Source organism: Heloderma suspectum, chromosome 3 (genome assembly GCF_057233095.1).
Source record: "Heloderma suspectum isolate Gila_16-S chromosome 3, 16-S_ref, whole genome shotgun sequence".
NCBI lineage: Eukaryota > Metazoa > Chordata > Lepidosauria > Squamata > Helodermatidae > Heloderma > Heloderma suspectum.
This window is the reverse complement of record NC_139460.1, coordinates 136941747-136966096: the sequence shown is the minus strand read 5'-3', so window position 1 is coordinate 136966096 and position 24350 is coordinate 136941747. Positions and strand designations below refer to the sequence as shown.

At 41.1% G+C, this 24350-nt stretch overlaps 1 protein-coding gene across 2 annotated transcripts; it reads right to left on the bottom strand.

The window, feature by feature from the left end:
* Positions 1-5: 5 nt before the first annotated feature.
* On the bottom strand, positions 6-21183 carry POGLUT2 (protein O-glucosyltransferase 2). Of its 2 annotated transcripts, none has more exons than XM_084844669.1 (10): positions 21046-21183; positions 18494-18699; positions 15775-15980; positions 14727-14804; positions 10199-10371; positions 8330-8567; positions 6881-7090; positions 5018-5107; positions 2338-2442; positions 6-170 (listed from the first exon to the last, which is right to left on the bottom strand). In XM_084844669.1, the coding sequence occupies exons 1-10, from the start codon at positions 21156-21158 to the stop codon at positions 153-155; spliced, it is 1437 nt and encodes a 478-aa protein (XP_084700795.1). In that variant the 5' UTR covers positions 21159-21183; the 3' UTR covers positions 6-152. The 2 variants fall into 2 exon arrangements, with proteins under 2 accessions (XP_084700795.1, XP_084700794.1); XM_084844668.1 differs by having other exon boundaries at positions 20570-21132.
* Between the last annotated feature and the right edge of the window lie 3167 nt (positions 21184-24350).

Here is a 24350-nt window from a genome sequence, read left to right as displayed (position 1 = left end):
AACTTTATGGAAAGAATATTTATTTAAAAAAATTATAAAAACAACATTGTAATACTGCACAATAGAAGGCATTCAAACTATTGCACACACAGTCTTTTTATTCAGATCCAAAGACAGGAAAATATTGCAAACAACCATTTTACTTTCTTCCATTAAAGTTCCTCTTTGACCTATAAGTAAGAAGAGCATGTAGTTATGCTTTCACTCTTAAGATAGTCCTGAATAATTTCGCTTTACCTTAATACTGTTCTAACAAGGCTAATCTATTATGCAAACCCCCTCTGTATAGGTTCTTGTACAGCTGGGCATAGTGGTGAATAAGGTCTTGATTAATGGGCTGTACTGGCTTGTGGTTTTCCAAGCTTACTAGAATGCCGCATATCCAGTTGCCTGGATGGGTGTAGAAAAAGTATATTTGTACATTTTAATTTTGCCAGACAGAGTGAGTGTGCACTTCTAGATTTTGAGGCTGTTTGGAAGGAGTTATTGAGGCTTCAGGGATGCTTCTGTTCATGTGAAAATGATGCTTCTTTGGGATTACCGCTGCCTTGCCCGCTATCTACTCAAACATAAATTTGTAAACAGATATCACCATAAAACCCATTAAACATCCTGTGCTTGCTTCTATAGTTCATGTCAGCCTCTGTGGCTCAAGGATATTTAAGGCTTCCCAACTCTAGCCTCTGGGCCTGGTGGAATCCCTTCTTGGTACGATGCCCTATTCTTCCAATCCTCCCATCTGTGGGGCCATAGCGATGTGTGGCATAAGATGTAGGGACAGCTTCAGTGTTTTGATCCAGAAGCTGCTTTCAGGTGTGGATGTATACTCTGTGTTGTCTCCTTTCCCCTCAAATCTGGCTCCTGATTTAGTGGAGAGGAAGTGCTGGAAAAACATTGCCACTTTCTGGCAATCCTGCACCTGCCTTCAAGAGGGAGAGAAGGGGTATTGCTTCCCTATGGAGTCCCTGTCTGGTGTCTGGGGCATCCAGTTTTAGGGACCATCAGGAGATTTTGTCCCCACAGCCTATGGGACAACAGAAGCACACCCAGGGCTGCTTTTGGGATGGGGGTTAAACATGCTCCCTTCCTCTGGTGGTTCTAGTCATTGACAATCAAGCCTGCTACATCCCAAGTTCTCTTTTTTGGTCATGCTATAATGGGATGGGATGTTGGGAATACCTACTCCATTCTGAATTTTTTAAAAAAATTGCACGGGCTCCAAAAAAAATCTCTTCCTGCATCAAGCATTGAGAGGTAGTCACAGTAACCCTCCTAGAATGTGTTGACCTATACTGACTTGTGATAATGCCTTTGTTTTTAATTTGCCACACTTTCTGGCTCACTTTGGAAATGCAACTTATTTAGCAGGGCAGTAGGGTAATCTTTTGAAAGGAATACATGTTCACTGCAACCTCAGTCTTTAAAAATAAATATTCTTCAGATAAGTTCAAGAGTTGGATAGAACAGGTCTTATAAAGAATATAGCAAGCAAAGATAATGTTCTCAATACAATATTCAGCTATTAACTGTTCCTGAAGTTTATTTAACTTTAAAAAGTGTTATCTTGGGCTTATTCTGCGGGAGTATAGAAAAGCACAGTGTAGGACTGAGTACAGAATTTGGACACCTGAGAATCTCATCTTTAATGTATGTGATTATTTTTTTTAACGCAAGTTACTAGTCTATACAGTTGCAAATATACACTTGAAAGAATATGGGTAATACCTGCTGAAATCTCAGAAGAAGCCAGAAAAATGGTTAAATAAAATTACCATTAGTTTGGGGCAAAGCTTCAGTGTCAAAGCATTGCCAAAACTAGAATTATGCAAAACGGGAGGAAGAAAGCAAATTGCAGAATTACACAAGAGCTATTGTGCAGATTAGCTATAATTGCTTGAATGTTACAGGTAACAGAATCCAAAATTCCTTGGCACAGAATTTGCCAGGCACAAATAAACATGCTTTATTTATTTCTTCCTATGGAATTCATATAGGCCTGGTTATTCTGAACTTGCAACCCGGAGCTTCTCCAGCTGCCCCAGTGACCTGCTTTGCATGACACAACAGCCCACCATTGCTTAATTTACTTGCGGGAGCTGTTACATTATCAGTTGTTTTCCATTACACCATCCAGAGTTATGAGGATCTCTTTTTCCTTCCGCCCCTGCCCCCTTATTATGTGGAAAAGCAGCAAAAGATTCTGTTTTGGCACCAGTAATTAAATATATGTTCCCCAGCTTAGAATATCAGCGTGCGAGGCATACAGTGTTCCTATTAAATGGTATTTAAAGGACACTCAACAGAACCTCCTAAAATGTTAACTTGTACATACTGTACCTTTTTTCGGTAGCAGCTACAGGGAAAGAGGTCATCATCAGGCTGTTCCACTTTTTCCATGCCATCTCTAACTTTTGGGTCACTCACTTGTAGTTTGGCATATTCCTAATTAAAAAGATTTTGAAGTTACTTTTTATCTTGCTCACTCAACTTTGACAGCCACATGTTGATAAATCTGTAGCCAACAAATTGCCCATTGCTCCAAGAAACCTCTTGGAGACCATGACATTCAATATCACAAGGACTGTAAGCTGACACAGGTCCCATCTGGCGACTTGCTGAAATATCAATATTGCCGTGTTAATGCACGGACATTTTCAGCTGTGTTTTGGGAGGGGCTTTCTAAAGCTAGGTTCTTTGATCTTTCCTGATTGCTGCTTTGAAGAACATATCCCTCTACATTAGAATGGGATTTGTGGAAGCTAGAATGCATCTTTATCAAAATGCCAACTTAATTTTTAGGGCATACCTTTCACACAGTGCTTACTTGCAGATCTTGATTACTAACCTGCACTGGCAATATGTTTTTAAAGGTTGCTCTTTAATCTAAACTGGCTGCTTTAGGATGTAGCTTAACAAAGGATACTTTGATATTTTACCATAACACCATTATTGATACATACATTGAAGATGGAACTAGAGTTGTGAAGATGCCTGTATATACTATGAAAAAAATCTATATAAGACAAAAGACAACACAAGAAGAGCAGTGCTGGATCAGACTAAAGACCTACCCAGCATTCTGTTCCCACAGTAGCCAACCAGATGCCCCTGGGAAACCCACAAGCATCTAATTCAGGTACTATCTTGCCCCTTATTTGTAGACTAGCACATATCTATCATTATTTACTTACTATATTTCTATACTACTGAATAGCCAATCAGGATAGATAAGATATATGTGGAGAAAGGGGCCTACAGTCACCATCACTCAGCCTAACGTATCTCTCAGTGTTGTGAGGATATAACATGGCGGGGGGGATGGGGATGGAGGAATCATGTATGCTGCCTTGAGCTTCTTGAAGGAAAAGTGGTATATACATGTAATTAGTGAATAAGTCTCTGGAAGGGGGTGAAGTGCATGTAAATGTGCTCTGCACAGAGGCACATTGCCTCTTTGTGAGATCTCTCAGTGAGGGCCATGACTCCCAATGTCGAAGGTGTATAGCATATTTTACCCTTCTTACAACAGTATATCTGAATGCAGTGCTTTATTTTACCTCTTAGGAGGAGATGGCAACCATTTAAGTATATGGGAGAACTTAACCCATCTACCAGTTGTTGTTCTTTATTCATCTGCAATTGGGTTCCAACTGACTCTTCTAAAGTTCTAGTTTGGAAATAAAGGTATGACTGATTTCAAAACGACTCTAGTTTAACATGAAAAAGTAGATTTTACTGGTACTACATTTCAAGAAAGTAGCCTAACTCAAAAATATTGGGATCCATTGGTCTCCACAATATTAACACGGTCCTCATCACTGAATCCTCTGAATTCAGTTTCTGAGTTTTGTTATGGATTTGCTCATTAACTGATAAGTGAAAACTAGAAGTACACCTTTGACCTGGAATAATAGTCTTGCACCTGTTTATTATTCAAATAACTCTGTGGTCCAAGTGATAGGGCTTTAACTCAGCATTTTCTCTTTGGATACCACCCAGATCATCTTGACAACTATTTTTTATGCCAGTTACCCTGGGTTTCATTGTGAACCTGCTTGTGTCTTTGTGTATCTTCCCTTTAATACAATTACTACTTTTTACTTATTTACATTTTCAGATTCTTAATTATTTATCATTAAACATTTGGCATTTGCATTTCATAATAAGTCATCTTATATTGTTTTCAGAGAGATGGGTTAGCATTTTCTTAATAGCCTTCCCAGCAAGTCCAACAAAGCAAAATTAGCTATTTCTTAAAAATCCAGGGCAGTTTTCTTTCATCAGTTTCCTGAATTCCTCATTATGATTTGTTAGAGTATTTCATTTCCACACACCCAGAGATCAGCTTGTTCTGAGCAACTGTGTGTCTCCAGGACTATAAAGCAGAATGTCTGTTTTGTTAGAGCAAACAAGCCACAAGCATGAGACTGGGGAAAAGATAAAACCCACCCATTAGACAATCGTCACTTAGCTATCAGGAAGCGCTGGAGGAAAAAGAACAAATGAGGAAGCAAAACAAAAGCCTAAAATGCCTAGATGAAACAGTATATCATGGAAGGGGTCCAATGTTTCCAGAAAGGGATTCCTCCATCCACCCCCACAAAAGAACATTACAAATAAGAAATCAGTGTTAACTCATGTGTCTAGATAAGCAAACCTGGAGTAGAATTAACCTCCTAGGGTAAAACTTACTCCTGGAATCCAACCCAATACTTGTAATTGGAGTGGGGTGGGGTACACACAGCAATGTATACTTAAGAAAACGAAAAAGAAAAAACTCAAAGTGGTAGTGCTCTCAAAGTGGCATAACCCACAAAAATGGTATTTATGACTCAAGCTAAATACTTTATTTTCTCTACCCTATTTTGAGAAGCTGCTGGGGATAGAATAGACCCCAATTAGTATAGACATTTCATAGTTTCACTTTCCCATTCATTTCCACAGGGGTAAACTGATAATAGTTTAAGGATTAAGGATAAAGATTAAATTTTATTCAAGTAATCAAAATGAGACTGACCTGGAAAAGCTTGAAGTAATAACAGAATATATGGTCTCCCATGAGGTTATTTCTTGCAAATTCTTGCCCAGCCTTTGCAATGTTCTTTGCCTGACAGGTAGGAAATAAAAGGCGGATGGAGTTAATGCATTTTACTATTTGAACTTTAGTATTTTTCATTATAGTATATGGTCCTAAATTTCCCTTCCATCTGCTCCCACCTGTCCCAAATCAATTTCCCATGGTTCCAACTGAATTAAACTGAGAGAAAAGAAAATGTAACAAACTAGCATTCTTGTAGGTAGCAGAAGTGATTGTTAAGGACATAAATCCACCAGAAACTTTATGCGATAAATCCAAACAGAGACTTTGAAACAAATATCTTTCTTAGGACAGCATTACAAAATATCAACATAGCTTTTGAGTTTTGCAGATCTATGTACCTGTTCCATCTGCTGTCCAGGTGTTAACTGTTGATGGACAACTACAAGGCCCCTGCTGCTCTCCCTCCTTATCGTTCTAGGACAGGACAGCCCTTCCAATAGAGGGAGGCTTTAAATAGAGGACTATCCTCTGTAAAGCAGAACACATCGCCACCCGAACCTATACATAAGGTTACTACTACTTGCTGAGATGGTCCTGCCCCATTTCAGTTTTTATGGATAATACACCACCTAATGCTATGTAACATATTCATGCCAAACTTAAATTTCTGAATGATCCAAAGTGATAATTTTCCTTGATTTGTGATACAATAAAGCTTTATTATGTTCACACCAAGGTAACAAGAATAGACTTTCCTACTAATTCTATACAAGTGTCTGGGTGAAGTAAAATTTAACCAGAAATATGCAGCAGCTTTGGCCCATTTAAATCCATGGCTAGGAAATGCCATCTGGAACGTCCACTCTAAAAATGTCAGAGCCCGCCTTGGGATGATGGTGTGACACATGATTATCTAAATGTTCTGCTTTTTAAAAAAGAATGTATGCAGAAGAAATGCCATTAAGCATCTCTTACTTCAGGAAATCTCAAAGCATAGTTGATAGGCAACATTACACTAGGCATAGGACCATAAGGCAGCCTTTCCCAACCTGGTGCCCTCTAGATGTTTTGGACTTCAATTCCTATCAGCCCCAGCCAGCAGGGCCAATGGTCAAGAATGTTGGGAATTGTCATCCAAAACATCTGGAGGGCACCAGGTTGGATACATAGGAACACAGGAACCTGCCTTATATTGAGTCAGAATAACAGTCCATCTAGACCCATTATTGTCAACTCTTGACTGGCAGTGGCTCTCCATGGTTTCTGGCAGGAATTTTTCCAGCCCCATCTGGAGATGCAAGGGATTGAACCTGGGACCTTCTGATGCAAAGCAGGTGCTCTACCACTGAGCCACGGCCCTTCCCTGACTGCCATATGTTTAATAAACCTTTCTAAGTACATGGCGGAAGTATCTACAACTCACTTACTTAATATGATGGGTGGCGTTAGTTAACAGAGAAACTGTGATCACTTTCAAAATCGCAATCAAGACAAAGTAATTCAAAATACTGAGATGGCAACAGGGCTGTTGCTCTGTGTTAGATCACCTGCTTTGCATACACAAAGTCCGAGCTTCAGTCCCTAGCATCTCCAGGTAGGGCAGGGAAAGAATCCCCCCTGAAACCCCAGAAAGCCTCTGCCAGTCGAGGTAGGCAGACAATACTGCGCCAGATGGACCTATGACTTGGTATAGGGCAGCTTTCTGTGTTCATATGACATAACCAGACATAGATCCTGCCTCCCATTCTGCGAAGCACATGATAATAATCTTTCCTAAGACCCAAATAACTAGATTTCTGTGGAATGCTTGCAAGGTATTTTTTTTAAATATATCTTTACCCCTTCATCATGGTCTTTTGCCCACTGGAGTTTTTCCAGGAGATCACTCAGGTCATTTTTAAATGGAATGTAGTGTTTCCAAGGTTGTAGCTCATTATAAAAATGTTCATAGTAGATGGAATCCTGCTTTAGCACGATGCTGTTTCCTGCTAGCAGGTAAGGCAGTCTGTATGCAGCCACTGTGCCATCAATGTTAATCTGGTATTTATACTGCAAAACACATAACACATAAATTAATATGCCTGTAGGTCTGCTGTGAGGTTCTCCCCACCCTGACCCAGGCACCAAACTCTGATGACCTGAGTACCTGCAGAATATGTGGATACAGGATTTCAGGCAGTCTCTGGGCCATTTCACACATTACTTGTGAACCTGGGTTTTCTACCAGATGTACACTCAATAGGGAGCCCTAGCCAATCCTTGCTTTCTCACAACTGTTAGCTGTAGAATACACATTTGTTGTGTTCACATTACATTTTTAGGTTTATGCTTAAGAAATCTTAAGCATAAACTTAAAAACATAATGAACGCAGAAGGCCTTTGTTATGTTTTTAGTTAGTTTCATTGTAGTAATTGTCTGTACCTTTGAGTTTCTGATTCTTCACGAAACTAATCAAAGCTCAAATCTTACAAAAGGAGCCCCATTTTTATACTTTTAAGTTTTTTTTAAAGTGTAAAGATGTCCTAAATATTTATCTTAAAAATCCTTGCATCTGCTGATAATGATAGTCTGTTCAGAGAAATATATGTGCATAGTAATAACATGTACAGTATAGCTTTGCTAACCTGAGGCCAGTTTCAGACATTAACCCTCCCAAACAGAGAATGCCAAAACCACTTTCATATAGCTGTGTTTCATGTTATAAATATTTGTACTGGGGTTACAGCGTAAGACAACTTCATGTTGTACCCATGTTGCACAAGCCATGGAATTGGTGCAGAAACATTATGTGTGATTGGGCTAACTGAAACTGTAAGCCTAATACCAATGTTACTTCTTGACCTGGAGTGCCAACAAGTGGAGGGTGTTTTTATATGATTCCACATCAGAGGTATATTAATAATATTAAAGCCTGAGATTTGATTGTAAAAAGCTGAGGGCTAGTTTTAATATTATCCACCAAAACACAGAGGGAAAGAACTGGGGGGAAAACATCAGTACAGACGTTCTTAACAAGACAGCTAGATACCATAGCAGATCAGACACAATGGAACACATTTGTCACAGGCAACAATGGCTTTATTAGATCACTTTTAATTCTCTCAAGATTATCTACACACAAGCTCAGGTTATACAACTGGGTAATTACTCAAGTATATTACTTGTACTACTATCCTTCATGCTATGCCTCTATCTCTGTGACCTGGAGAGCTGCCAATATCTGGATCTACCTCAACATTACCTGAGCTCTAATTCTATCAAAATGCAATCACATTTAAATAACCTACCTTGAAGAAATCAAAAAAAGAGATATGCTTCACTATGGGGCCATAGAGACTTTCATCATGCTTGAAAAAGAAGAAGTTTGTAAATGCGGCATCAATGAGCGCTGGATACTTTCTGCTCATTTTCACAAGTTCAAGCCTCTCCTTACGGCTGTCGCGACCCCTCCAGATTGCTGTGCTGTTCTTCTCTTCCCACAGCGGCCCAGTGTTGGCTTGTACAGACATCATGTCCAGACTGACTCTGTTGGGAGAAAGAGAGGAATTGTTTACACGTAACATTTATTTATTTGTTTGTTTATTTGTTACATTTATATCCCCACTTTTCTTCCAAGGAGCTCAAGGAGGCGTACGCAATCCTCCTCACAACAACTCTGGGAGTTGAGGTTAGGCTGAGTGTCAGTGACTGGCCCAAACGCACCCAGTGGGCTTCATGGCTGAGCGTGGACTTGATTTTGGATCTTCTCAGTCCTAGTCCAATGCTCTAACCACTACACCACATTGCACCAGAGAGGCAGGAAGGGCTTCCAGGCAGGAGGCGGTGGGACTCCCCCATTAACAGCCAGCCTTTTTAACTGCCCAGCCCTCTGCTGCATTTATTTGGTAGGACCAAGGAGGAATAGGTGCAGATGCTGGGAGATATGGCTTAGTGAGACTGCAGATTACAGGGTCTTCTCTTCATTAGACCTCTTCCTTAGGCCCTTAAAGCTAGTCCCTTTGCCATTTTATTGTGGGAGGGAGAAGAGAGAGAATCATAGAATAGTAGAGTTGGAAGGGGCCTACAAGGCCATCGAGAGTGTGATGGAGAAGAGAGCACGGAACTGAGCATGCTAAGAGGCCAATGAGGGAACTGAGATCCTCTCATTTGTGATTCTGTAATGATTCTTGTGGCAATCCTTTTGAAGGCAAAAGGAGAAGGGGACGGCAGAGGATGAGATGGCTAGATAGCATCACGGATGCAATGAATATGAACTTGGGCATGCTCCGGGAGAGAGCGCAGGACAGGAAGGCCTGGCGTGCTATGGTCCATGGGGTCACGAAGAGTCGGACACGACTGAACGACTGAACAATGATTCTTGTGGACAAAGGCATCAGTGACCTGCCCCATACATTTTCTTTGCCTGGCCCTGCATCTGGAGAGACAACAGTTGCAGGTACCACCCACCAGACAGTTAGGCAGGCTCAGAAAGTGACTCCTTCTACAGTGAAGTTGTCTGGGCTACACCCTTGGCTCTTACCTCCTTTCCGTGGCTGCGCTCATCGTGTAACAAATGCAATAAATGAACAACAGAAGCACCTAATCATATGGGCTCTGTAGTAGGTGTAATGAATTTTAAGACTGGGCCAATGGCAGTTTGGCTTTGTTTGGCTCAGTGTGATATCCCACAGATGCTAAGAGGCCTCATAGAGCAAGAAGCACAAAATGGATAATACAAACGTTATGGACCTAGGATGGAGGAACAAGAGAAAGCAACAACTTGAAAATGTTGCCCAGAAGATAGGCCTGTAACAGGCGTATCATTCAGCATGGATAACATGCACAGTATCTTGACTTCATTGCATACTTGTTTTTGGAAAAGGTAACAGTTTGGAAACACAATTATTATGTAAATCATAAAGTGCACTGATTTACTGAGTTCACCATTTTCTTCCCCCTAATGCCCAAGGAGCATGTCATGTGGTCAACCTACCCATTTCTTTCCCACCCATCCTCCTCTCTTGTATGCCTTCAGTTGCTTCAGGCTATCCATTTTCTACATACGGGGTGATGGCTTGAAGCCATTGTACATACCGGCACCAAAGAACAATATCAATAAGAATTTGCAAGCTTATAACATCTGTAATGACTTTTTAAAACTTTATAGAAATTCTTACCGCCCCATTGTTTCTAAAACAGAGTCTGTCAGGTCATAGGTTGGCATTACAATATCTTTTGAATCATTGGAGCCACACCATGAGAAGATGGGATGGATGTCCTGAGAGGATTTCTTTTTCTCCAAAGGCCAGTCTCCCAAGTTGACAAAAAACTCTACATCTGGCATTTTCACCTAAGTCACATTAAAGTAAAGCATTCACAATGTACTACTGTTGGCATGTTGGATCATACTTTTACCATCCCAAAAGTGACATCAGTTTTTCATGTATAATTTTGTGATTACTACAGCTCATGTGCAACAAACAATGCAAATATATCTCCAAAGTTATAAACTTAATTAGTGAAATGGATTCTAGCCCTTGAACAATGTTTGGAGGATGTAATTGGAAAATTAATGGCAGATCACTTTCCCACAGTAGTGGACTACTGAAAATATATTACACCAGTGCTCCAAGAGTTTTGATTGACTTTCTATAGCCTTCTGGGTACAATTTCAGGTATTTGTATTTTCTAAAAGCCCATATCTAATTATTAAATATGTTTAGTATTCATATAGCATTTGTTTAAGTGCTGTGCTTACATTACACTTATAAGAACCCTGTAAAGTAGGCCGGTATTATTATCCCCTGCATTATAGATAGGACCTGAAGCTGAGAAAGAACAGTTTGCTTGAAGCACCTTTTCTTAAACACTACACTGCCCAAGACTACTGAGCTTCTCTGGGAATGAGTTAGGATAGGACTAGTTTTGGAAAGGTAGGATTCAGCTGACAGGGAGTTAATTTTTGTTACTATACTTAACATTTTCTTCTGTCTCCTTAGTATAAGGGGATATGTACTTCAAAGGATAATAAATAATGAGTCCCAAATTTTAAGAACACTACGCCATCTGCTGGTCTATATTTTCAATGTAAATTACAAGTCATATTCAATGCTAAAAAAAACCCTGCAGGTTTAATACCAGAGATAAGACTATCTTATGATGGCTCAACCTCCACAAAGCCAGGAAATTGGAACTTTAGGCTGATTCCTTAACAGACATGCCTCATGATCAGTAATGGTGTTGTGCAATGTCACAAATTGTGCTTGCTTACAACTTATTTGCCATGCACCCACACTTTTCCTGGGTCTTTCAGGCCCAAATCCAGATGGGGAGAATGGAGTGCCTGGGACCAGCAAGGGTGCCCCACATTGTCCTGGCCCTGTATTGCCCTATGATGCATATGAACCTTACTGTATTGCTAGAGGAATTCCCCTGTGAGTTGACCCATGCCTGTTCGTTGTTTGTAAGCAAGCACAATTTATGACATTGCACAGCGTCAGTACTGATAATGGGGTACATCTCTTAAGACCTCAGCCTAAGCTTCCAATTTCCTGGCTTTGTGGAGCTTGAGCCAACATGAGATAACCTTAACACTGATCTTAAACCAGCAGGGTTTTTTAATTATTGCATTTCCCTGGTTTTTAAAAGGAAATGTATTATTACAGTGTTCTGAAAAGAAAACACAAACAAGTCATTAACTGAGTAGTTGTGCACCAGTGAATAGATATGTCCCTCTATGTTCAGAATAGCTTACTTCTCTGTAAGGCTGCACAGGATTCCAACATACCCATTCCCTTTCTCTCCCTATTCCCTTTTCCTCAGTGATCTGTCAATCAGTGAGAGTGATTTCTGCAGTCTTCAAAATTACCTCACTCTTATCTCAGTTGACAGTTTCCTGCTACCCCTCCCCTACTGTCAGACTGCTGGCAGGAACAATGGAATAGCGGCAGCATTGTAGCTTCAGGGTGAAACTGAGCATGCCAGATATAACTTTGCCATTAAACCAATGAAAGACACACCTCCTTGACAAACCTGAATAAGCTACAACAGTAGTTTCCCCTAGGGTTTGAGAGAAATATATATGTTGAGCTGCAGCTTGAATAAAAAGTACAAATGTGTCAATTTTCAGCACTTTTTAACTTTCTGTTGTCTATGGCAATTTGTATCAGATCGTTTTGAAATTTGTCACAATTGCAGACTTCATCAGGTAGATTATGGATGCCAAATATCAAGGTATTAACTCTACAGGTGTCATCTGTATAAGCAGAAGAATGTTGAGGCTTATAATGGAGGAAGCTTTTTTGTTCTTGTGACTCACCTCAACTAAAGGGACATTCCTGTGCCCATTTAATTTTTCTCAGAAACAAACTTCAGGTGACATTTATTGACAAATTCTGTAATAGGCTTCTTGAGCTCATGAAGAATGTTTTCCTCAGAATTTGTGGGGAAGTCCTCAGAGGTGAATGCAGTTCAAACTGGGTCCTCAGAAGCTTATCAGGGGTTCCTCAATTAAAAGATCAGTAATGGCAGACATGTCTCAGACAGTTTGCCCTCAGCTACTAATGTGCCCCTGCAATATGCAGCTACAGCAGAATGCTGAGTGTGTTCTATGGGCCATGCTCCCAATCCACATGGGTCAATCGTGAATCCCAACATGAACTGAGTGTATATTCTGGAACACTCAGGAGGTCTGAGGCAGGCATGCAGGAGATCATGGAAACAGTTCCCTCTAGGTAGAAATTGTGAAAACCACTGATCTAAAATGGCAGAGAAGTCAACATTTAGATACAGGATATAGAACACAGTGGACTTGATGTTAAGAAGATATTTTTTTTCCAGAGAGAAAGGCTAATCAAATAGCTCTTTTGAGTTTTATGAGATCAGGATATGATAACCAGGGCCTTGGTTTGTCAAGAGTTCCAGTCATGGAACTCCCTTTGTCTTTTCCTTTTAAATCAGCTGTGGGGTGGAGGTGGGGAAGGAGGTCTGATCCAGACTGGAATCCTAGCACAGGGGGAAGGGTGGATAATTTGCTAAAAATTCCCCCCCCCCTGCTATTTGCACCCACTGGTAACACCTACAGGTATATCCCTGTGTGCCCTCATATTCTACCAGTGCTGGGAGGGTGTGTGTGTTAATTTTCAGGAGGGATTAACTCTACTACCTAATCCTGATCTAGTTTAGGCCAACCAAGGATGAGTTTCATAAAAGAAAAAAAAATGGTGGGAGTTCATTTCACTCACTCACTCACTCACTCACTCACTCACTCACTCCTTTTATATCCTGCCAACTTTTAAAGGAACTCCAGGCGTGCTGACCCCTGCAATTTCCTCAAATGCGGGAAACTCGATTGCATAATTTGATAATTGTAGTTTTATTCTCACAACAACCCTGTGAAATAGATCAGGCTGAAAGATAGTAACTGGCCTAAAGTTATCCAATGAACATCATGGTTGAGTAGGAATTTGAACCCAACACTGTAACCCAGGGATAGGCAAATGGGTGCCTTGCAGATGTTTTGGACTACACCTCCCATAATAATCCCTTACTATTAGCTATGCTGGCTGGGGCTGATGGGAGTTGTAATCAAAAACATTTAGATGGCACCGGGTTGCCTATCCCTGCTCTAACTACTTAACCAGTACACCACACCGGCTCTAATCATGGAACTCCCACATCACATCTAGTTCACCTCTAAGTGTGTGGGAGTGCAGCTGATTACAGCTCAGCTGTAAATTCCCTGATCAGTGCAGCAGTGAGCCAGGAGAAGTCGTGTCTGTTACACTTCCCACTTCTACACAACAATCGAAAGTTCTCTCTCTCTTTTTGGTCTGGAGTAAGTAGAAGTTATTACTCATCCTAGTGACTCTGGAGATTTTTGCTTTACTTAAACATAGTTAGCTTGCCCGAGTCATCTGGATTTGGTTTTTTTTACCATAGTGATGACACACCCCACAGGCATCTATTATTTATATATGCTGGGATTCAAAGATCCGTACACAGTGTTCTGTGTGCGTAACAGGGCTTTTACAGGGCCCCCATTTCCACTGCTTTGCCATTCACAGGCCTGAAAAAGCACCCCTAAAAGTTGAGTGACCTGCTAGAACAGCATTCAATTTGAGCTGAGGAGCTGCAAGCAGAAGGAGGAAGCTTCTCTGTGTGTGCTCAAAAGTGCCGTAGACACGTGCCAATAACTCTTTGGATCTCAGCCACAGTGCCAAAGATGTACATTTTTTAAAAGTATATTTTTATATTTCCAGATATGTGAATGGAAGGGAAAAGGTGAAAAAAATTATGTGGCAATGCAAGGCCAAAATAAAATTGTACACACATTTAGAACAATGTAGAATATTATAAATCATCCATGAGCCAAAATATGGGGAAAAGCATTTAACAGCAGAAACTTATACATGTTTACCGGTATTTAGTTAAAAAGTGGCTTTCCTAGAAATCCTTTCTTGATGGGTAATGGCAGCTGGAGCTGTTTTGTTTGCTCATGTCAGAGTTTTCTATTTAGTCATCATTCATTTCAATCCATGTTTCTAGGCCTTAATATACTTTTAATTTTTTTTACAGTTTATGGTTTTTATTGTGTTTTACAGAGCTTTAGGTACCATATGCATGTGGCACAAAAATTTAAAATAAAGTGAAATAAGAATAAATACAATTACCTTTAACTTGCTTGTATTTAAGACATATACTCACTTTTCTAGTCAAAGAAAGTAGGATAGCATCCATGAAAATCCTGAATCCCACATGTTCACCGTGGGTCTTTATAGAAACCTAAATTAATTCAAGAATTGCAGAATTAGTTTTTTCCATCTTTCAAAAAGAAATGGCTTGTAACCTTTGGATCATCCCCATTTTCCAACCTAAATTAATCAAACAAACATTGTGGGTTCACTTTCTTTAACTTCACAACTGCAAAATTCAACATCGCTGGATTTATGACTGCCAATAACTATGCTGCTGCTACAACTATCGTTCAACAAGGGTTCTAATTTAGAGCATTCAGTAAGCATTTGTCACACAGAATTGGCAAGTTCCAGAGGAATTCACAGAAAAAATAACATTCATGAACAAGAAAAACAACCACCACCCTTCATAGCAATCGTGTCAATGCTTTCTTTTTGAAACTGGCATGTTCCTCAGCTTTCGGTGGAATTTGCAGAAAAAAATAACATTCGGGAACAAGAAAAACAACCACCACCCTTCATAATAGCGTCAATTTTTTTCTTTTTGAGCTGCTGTGAAGGGATCCGATACCCAGCAAATGAAGCCAACCCCCAGATGCCTTGGTGAGAGGTGTTAAGGCCTTCCACCATTCCTATTGCTATAACCCATCTTTGCAGAGAAATCTCCTTATGTTCATGGCAAACATGGGTATTTTTCACACAGTGCATAAATAGCATGGCATTTACTGCCCCCAAATGGGGTGATGGCCACTATGATACGTAATTTAAAAAGGGTGACTGAAATTCATAGAGAAGAGGTTTATCATCAGCTATGGTACTCCTAGCTCTCTGCCTCCCTCACTGTACTCCTAGTTCTTTCACTGCTGCCCACCTGGCTGACAGGTACTTGCATATGGACATCGGTTGGCAGCTTCCAGCCTGCCTGAGCCCCAGAGGAGTTGCTAGCAGGCCCTACAACAACATTATCCTCCCCCATTCTCCAGGGATCTTAATGTCATACTGTATATTGACTTGCAAAACAGCCACTTTTATCTATGTTGCCCTAGCGCAGCGTGTACCTTATTGTCTTTTATGGTGTAATGGCACAAGCTCTGCCTCTGCCCAAACCGTTGTGGAATTTCTTTGGCAATTTTATCAGGGTCAACGGAAGGAAAATGTGCCAGATCTCTCTGAATCTGCAGAATGGCTCGAGGGCAGCTCATCTCTTCCAGCCAAGCATTCCCATCTTCCTGAGGGCAATCACAGTTCTCATGATAGACTGGGCCTGTACATGACAGATTGGTTTTTTAATGTGTATTAGAAGTCATATATTAGCCTTCCCCAACCTCGTGCCCTTCAGATGTTTTGGACTACAAATCCCAGCATGGCCAATGGTCAGGAAGGCTGTGATTTTTAACCCAAAACATCTGAAGGGCACCAGATTGGGGAAGGCTGTCATATGTTGTCTATTAACTGGGCCAAATAAAAGAATGACTTTAACTTAGCTTGAAGCACTGTGATTTACACCTTGCCACAATCACACAACCACCCTACTCCTACATTTATTTGGGATCGCCATGATGAAGCTACAGAATCATCTATACGTATGAATGGCAAAGACACACAGGACATTTTCAGTCATTTCCCCACAACCATGGTATTCTCCCTTTCCCTTAAGCATCACCAGAGTAAGAGCCTGAGCATTTTCTGGAGTCAGCAGGAGACCTGTATATAATTTGCTAGATTTTCGTAGCCAGATGTCAAGTCACTGAGGCTTCTTGTCTGCTCCAGCAAAGCCCTGAGCCATGCAGTATGCTGAACGTGGCCTGGAGGAGACTGACCTGTACCGTAAGTCCAGCAGCAGGTAGTATATATACTGGTTCTAAGCAGCTAAGCCCAGGCATGATCTGGACAGCTCCCAGTGCAGTCTACCAGGAACAATGGAAGTTGCTTTGACAAAAGTCTGGAGACTCAACTAGACATGATGCGGGAGATCTGTGATTAGTTCTCGTGTGTGTGTTTTTTTAAGAATCAATAGCACTCATAGTGCCCCTGATCTGGATTGGGACTACAGCACTGAGCAGGATTAATCCTGTACCATTTCCCCAATTAAAATGCCCATTTGCTGATTGGAGACGTGATGGAGCTGTAGATTTTCTTATTTGGAAAGTCTGGACTGCTGGCATCAGAGGAATAGCCTGGTGTTCACTCTCTTCCTTTGGGTTGCCTGCAGACTGCTGTTCTTCAGATGGAACCCCAAGCCTGCTTGGAGTCTCCCTTGCATTGGCATCACTAAGGAATTTGGAGCATGTGCTATATTAACAAATATGAAGCACTGTCCAGCCAAAGTTAACCACGTGCTTAAAACTCGCACACTGAAATGAACGAGACTTAAAATGCACTTAACTTTGGCTGGCTCATGTCATGAATGTGTTATGTATTCTTATTGTATATTTATGTACTTATTTATAGAATTTGTATCCTGCCTTTCAAGGAAAGCATCCTCCCATCTAACTTAAAGATATTACCTGTCCTGGCTCTTCAGAATAACACAAAATACAAAGTTGAAACAAACAAAGAAGTAAATACTTTAGAATTTGCCAGCATTCCCACAGACCCATCATTTGAATAAATGGTTCTCTGGCTTATATATTGGCATCATTATTTTCTCTTGTTGGTGTGAAATATTTGTCTGCTGCTTTGTCACATTTACAGAGGAATGTATCAAGGAGGCAGGGCTCTGCGAGTCTATTCTAGAACATACTACCCTTGAATTATCTTTAATAAGAGTTCTGGGTTCTCAGATGGGTGAAGCACTGTGTTTTCCACATGTCTGATACCTATAGCCCAGGGTGTTTTTTCTGGATGAAAACCTGAGACAGTTTTGATTGTTACCACATCCATTTCCTCCATCAACTCTTACAACAATGGGCAGGCATTCTCCTTGCACCTGTGACATAGTGCAGTTAATATTACCTCCCAGAATACCTTTGTTCATTCAGGAACAGCTCAGAGATGGGTCTACTATTTGGGGCAAAGGTGATGCTTCTGGGGTTCCTCATATCTGCCACCTGTAGCACAGGCTGTAGCAGGCAATCTAGAATCAAGGGCAGGCAACCTGGAGCCCTTCAGATATTTTTGACTGTAACTCCCAGAATCCCTTATCATTGGTTATGCTGGCTGGGTCTTCGGGAAGTTGTAATTCAAATCTGAAGGGTATCGGGTTGCCTAGCCTTTGTTTAGATCAGGGGTGGGCAACATGTAGCCCCCCCAGTGTGGCTTCCCTGCCAAAATTTGGGGGCACCCCCCACTGTTTTCCATTTTTTTGCAAACAAAATGGTATCTTGAGCTGCTAAAGAGCGCCAAAAGCGTCCATATTAGCTTGTTTGCACGCTAATTCTGACCATTTTGAGACTCCGTAGCACTTATGGATGCCATTTTGTTTTTATTTTATTTGTCTGCTTTTGGCACCTGTGGGAGGTGCACTCCACAGAGGGGGTCAGCGGGGAGAAAATGGCCCTTGGACCTCTCGAAGTTGCCCACCCCTGGCCTAGATGCACCTTTACTCCTCCCTTGTGATGAAATAAGTTCCCATATATTAGCAGACAAAAAGGGGGATTAACGGTACACAAGAGTTGCCCACTGTGAGGGGAACAGAGAAGCAGGTGCACCCAACACATTGGTTTCATTTTCCAAGGCAACCATCAGCCCCAATTGGGGCACATTAGTGCACCCCAGCATACTGCTTTACAAATAACTCAGTTTCAAAATTAGTATCATATGATGCCATTGTTGTACCTTTTAAAATATATGGAGATTTGGCAACGTGTTTGTCTTTGGCTTGAACCTCAATCTTCAGGTTTTCGTAGGTTGCATACATTCTGTATCTCACAATGAAGGAACCATCTTTCCTGTCTAATATTTGCACTCCGACCCGTGTAAACTGCTCCTCAGAAGCTGTGATCTTCACTTGAAATGCATTTTCACCCGGAGAGGCAGTAAACCTAGGTAGGGAGCAAGTTTTCTTATGGCTACAATTCCAGCCGTGGAATGGAAAATTTAAGAACAAACATTTGAGATTTTTTAAACCTGGAGAATGGGCCACTTCACATGTAACTATAAGGAACAAGCAGGTATGCTGATACACAGTCCCTGATCGTCCCCTCTTGGCTTTTCCTGCCAGTGGAAGTGGCTAAACAAACCAGGAGATTTTAGTCCGTCATTTATTTAGCATTATGTCTGGACCAGGAACCCTAGCTTGTTGTTTTGCTAACAAGCCAGAACTGAACCATCCCATAGAGCCTAATCCAGAGATTAAATACTTCATACCACCTCATAACTCTGTGTCAGTGATTTTCAAACTTTCAGAGAAGCCCTTCCATAATATCTTGTCTCCACTACTGAATTTGTTCAGTTTACTGAGCAAGTCCTCTCCCCCGTCCAAAAATTCATGCAAATTCGTGACTGATTCTCATTCTATATCTGATTGCTTTAATTTAATTTAATTTAATTTAATGAAAAAGCCTAAGTATTCAACCCAAATATAAAGTTGGGATGAACTTGAAAAAACAGTAGACAGTGCAAGGTTAAAATCCCCAACATCAGTTACATGACGATTCAGCAAATAATTAAGCAGCTGAAGTTAATTTAAGCTGCCTAACTGAGCTTAGGACTGTAGCCAAAAAAGGACAAGAGTTGGAAATATTTCCCCCCAAAGAAGGAGCTGGGCTGCCCAAGACATCATGAAATCTAACAGATCTGTAGGATCGAAAGGCATTAACAAAAGAAAATGTCCTTGAAAACAAGATAATGGAATTTTGTAGATTTCATTTGAACACACACATATACAAAATTATACACAGTCAGCCTGATGAAGCTGCAGCTGTACCTATGCGGAATTGGGTCTCCACACAGGGATTTGTGCAAGAGGGGAAAACTTATGCTTCCCCTTCACTGAATAAACACATGCAGAAATGTGTGCATTACCCCATTTGCATGCCTATGCAGCAACCTTTTCTGGGTATTTGCAAGTGCAACAGAAGACCTCAATCTTCTGTTGCAGTCAGGATCCTGTGCCCTCCACCACCCAACCAAAATTAAGGCAGGTTTCAGGGCAACATTACACCTTGCATTTTTAGGTGTATAGTGGAATTTTTTTAATTTGATAAACACATATTCGCCTGAAGGAGTGCCTTTTCCTTTATTTGTTTGTTTGTTGTACTTGTATACCATTTAATATAATAAAATCTCTAAGTGGTTGACATACAACCTGCCTGTTTACTGAGATCTACAGATCAGGGCCTCTTGGTTGTTCCATTGCCTGCCCAGGTACACCTCACAGCAACTGCGGAAGGCCTTTTTGGTTGTGGCATCCTACCTTTGGAATTCCCCCCCCCGCCCACACACACACAGTGTGCCTGTTTAAACAAGCTTTGTTGATTTCAATACTTAGCTTAGTAGATAGCTTGTTTGATCTTTGTATTTTATTCTAGTTATTGTTTTAATTAATGTTGTATACTGCCCTGTGATTTGATAATGAAGGGCAGTATAGAAATATTTTAAATAAACAATCCCACCCCAGACAGGAAGCTGCCACTGGCTGTACCCCCATTCTTGGTGGTAAACCCAAATCTGCTATTTTCTAACGTGCGACTTTGTCCTCAAATTATGATTTGGGCCACAGGGGGTGGAGTGAAATAGACCGACACACATAACTGCTAATTTTACATTTTCCCGGATTTATGGGTTTATGGGGGCCATTAAGAAATCCATTTTAGATGTGCAAAGCCAGGCTACTGAATCACTTTGCCACCCCTTTATGGCCCCTCTCCATTGTTCTTAAAAGGTGTTATCTGAAGCAGCAGCTGTGCTTACCTCTTCCCTTCAGTGTCCACAGCCTGGACATAAAAATACCGAGCAGGAAGGACCACATCTGCTCTCAGGCCAGGTCCCCATATTAAACTGTTCTCAGGACTTAGCTGGGTTCCACCAGCTGATTCCCAAAACACCAGAAGAAGGGTCCCCAACAGCAAGTAGCAAGTCAGCCAAATGCTACACATTTACAGGATTTCCTCTTCAGAAACAAAACAGAACAAATGCCGCAGAGGTGGGGAAAAAGAGGCAGAGGTATGGCTCCGTTAGAAGTAAGATGTACAGAAGTAAGTACAATGTGGTGCCTTCAACAGTAATAATATCTGCTCAGTTACACATTGTTTGCCTTGCCCGACGCTTCCTTTAATGCAAACTTCAGCAATTCCAGCCCTCACACAAAAACTACACGGGAAAGGCTGCTTTGCTCTGGATAATTCATGAGGAAGGAGAAAATAAAAATGATCAAGAACTGCACCCACTTCCTTTGTCTTGCGTGTGGAGCCTTTCTTATGCCTTCACCCTTTCCTCGCCAGCAGCATCTTAGTCTTACTGCAAAGCGAAAAGGCGTGGGGAAGGGAAGGCGTGGGATCATTGGTCCAACAAAACTTCTTCCGAATGAAAAATCACATGGGAGTCACTTCCCAGGCTCGCCAGTAATGCTGGGAAATGTAGTCCAAACACATCCTGGAAGATTGGAACTGTGCATTAAAACAAAGCTGGCCAAGGTGATGGGAGTGCAGGAAAATCAACACATTAAAGATTCTCTACGAAAAACATCCTTCTGCCCAGGAGCCCCTAAACATCACCTTTGCAGGAGGTTCAGAAAGGGATATGGAATACCCACAACAGTATGTCGCACATACTGTTAAAGCAGTGGGGAAAAACTGGGAAGATAGGAAAGGAGAAGGGAGGAAACCAGTTTTTTTCTATTTTTTAACAAGATGTTTTTTTCCATTTAAAAAACACACCCTATAAGCAGTAACTATAATTATCTAATATTGTAGATTGTCGTATATAGTTAGCATTGGGGGGAAAATGGAATAGAAGGGTTTCTTCCCCAACCTTTCTGGGTCTCTCCCTCCCCCCACTTTCACATCTCTAAACAGGGATAGCAAGCTTGTGACTGAAGAAGGATTAATGGTTACAGTGCATCAAAGTATGCATTGGTGAGACTGAAAAATTTAAAAAAACAAACAAAGATAGCCATGCTACGTGCAAAATAAAACCACAAAATCCACAGCTAGACAATACGTTTAGTAAGACCAACCAAAATACCATAAAAATGTGCAAGTGAGTCCTCCAGAAATCTTCATCAGGCTAGGTGGTAGGAAGAAACAGGGAAGAGAGGTGCCACCTAGCCTGATGAAAAGTTCTGGAGAACTCAAAACCTTGCACATTTTTGTGGCATTTTGGTTGGTTCTTAAACATAAGGCTAACAGAATGAAAGAAATCTTAGTAGCAACCTACAGCACAATCCTATACATGTTCAATGGGTCTACTTCCCAGGTAAGCATGCATTGGATTGCAGCCTTAATTAAATCTACATATAAGAAAGAAGAAAACCCAGTTGTTCTAAAAGGGGGAAACCCCTCTTTCAGCAAGTGTCACAGCAAACATCATAAACTAAACCAATGAAACTGATGAATCAACTGACCATTGCAGCCCTAATTAAAAGGTGAAGCTTACTTTATGAACTGTTACTATGACATATGCCCTGTTTTTTCCCTCAAACATCCTGGGCCAGCCACTAGAAGAGATGCCTAGCCATTCAGGGGTATCCCTGGATCCTGGGACACATGAGACAGGCAGCCCAAAGTGTAACTGCATTTACTTCATGGAATCTCTCTAGCAATCATTTCATGAATAACCCCCTTACAGTAGGGGGTGGGCACCTTGTAGCCCTCCAGAAGTTTTGGCCTACAACTCCCATGATTCCTCACAATTGACGCTGGCTAGGACAGATGGGAGCTGTGGGCCAAAATAGCTTAGAGCCACAAGTTGCCCACTGCTGCCTCATAATGTATACCTACATAGTTCTACACTCTTTAATGATTTCTTATTCTTTGCCTTTGACTCCTCTCCAGCAGTGAGTGTTTTCCCGAGCTCTATGAGCAAGCCAGATATCCATCCAACTTGCTTAATTCGGGGCACAGACCCACTTACATTCCAGTTCCTTAATTCTTTCATGCTTGAGAGCTCTTTGCACACCACTGGATTTCTGGCATCACCACCCAGCAGCAAGCTTTGGGAAATGTGTGTGTGTGGATGTTGGTAGGCTACCAGTTTGCCCATCCTGCAGAGAAGGCAGCCAAATGAACATGGACTGTAGAATGTGTGGCTCAGTGACATAAAGGTTTCCCAGCACAGGTCTGAAAGCACACAGCAACCTTGCTGAACTCAAGGTCTGGGTCTGATCAATGCTTTGAAGGTAAGCCCTTTTTAAGGCTGGAGGATGTTTATTCAGAAGTAAATCTTACTGATTTTAGCAGAAATGGGAGCAATCCCATTGGGCATAGAATCACATCCCATTTTTATGTATCTAATAGAGCAGCCCTTTCTGAAATTTATTCAGCATGCTCAGAGGTAGTCTCCTTCACACGTTATTTGTTTCACATGATGCAAATGGGGCTGAGCAATTAGCACTACAACCAGACAGGCTTCCTTGTTCAAATGTATTTCATAAAGGGTCTGAAATCACTTGAGTAGACACCACACACACACTTTAAAATGTAATTAAAGGGGTTTTCAAAGTTTAAACTTTACTGAAGGGCGCTATATAATCTTTTAAATAAATACATAAATAAAATGGGCCACAATCACAGACTTGCAATCTAAGGTAAAATATGTTAAATTTATGGCCCTCCAAGTTGGTTAAAATTTGATGAAGGGAGGCATGTAAGCCTTTTAAATAAGTACATAAATAAGATCAGCCAGAACTGTGTATTTGCCATCTAAATTAAAAAATGTTAATCAACTTGAAGAACTGTGAAGAGGGTCAAATACTTTAAACAAACACGTCAAGGCCCATCTCTCCCTCCTCCCTCTCTCATGCAGTGCAACCCCAAGGCTGCAATCCTCTACCCTAGGAGTGGGGAACTTGTGAACCAGAGGTTGTTGGACTGCCATTCCCATCTGCCTTAGCCAGTTTAGCTAATAGTGAGGGATGAGGGGAGATGCACTCCAACCACACCTTCTCCAACCCTGCTATACCTGCTTACTTGTATTGTATTGTTAGACAGTGGTCTTAACGTTCTATATGTTCTATATCATTTTATTGTGTGTTGTTTGGTTTTAATTTCTGTGAACTGCCCAGAGAGCTTCAGCTATTGGGCGGTATAGAAATGAAATACATAAATAAATAACCTGGGAGCAAAGCCCATTGAACTTATTGAATAGAACTTACTTCTGAGTCAACATGGACAGGATTGCATTGCATCGTAAAAGTAGGTTTACTCTGAAGTCATTGACTTCAGGCTAAAGCCTTTGATTGTGTGGATCACAACAAACTGTGGCAAATTCATACAGAGATGGGAGTACTAGACCACCTTACCTGTCTCCTGAGAAACCTGTACGGGGGTCAAGAAGCAACAGTAAGAACCAGACATGGAACAACCGATTGGTTCAAAATTGGGAAAGGAGTACGACAAGGCTGCATATTGTCACCCTGCTTATTTAACTTATATGCAGAGTACATCATGAGAAACGCTGGTTTGGATGAATCACAGGTCAGAATTAAGATTGCTGGGAGAATTATCAACAACCTCAGATACGCAGATGATATCAC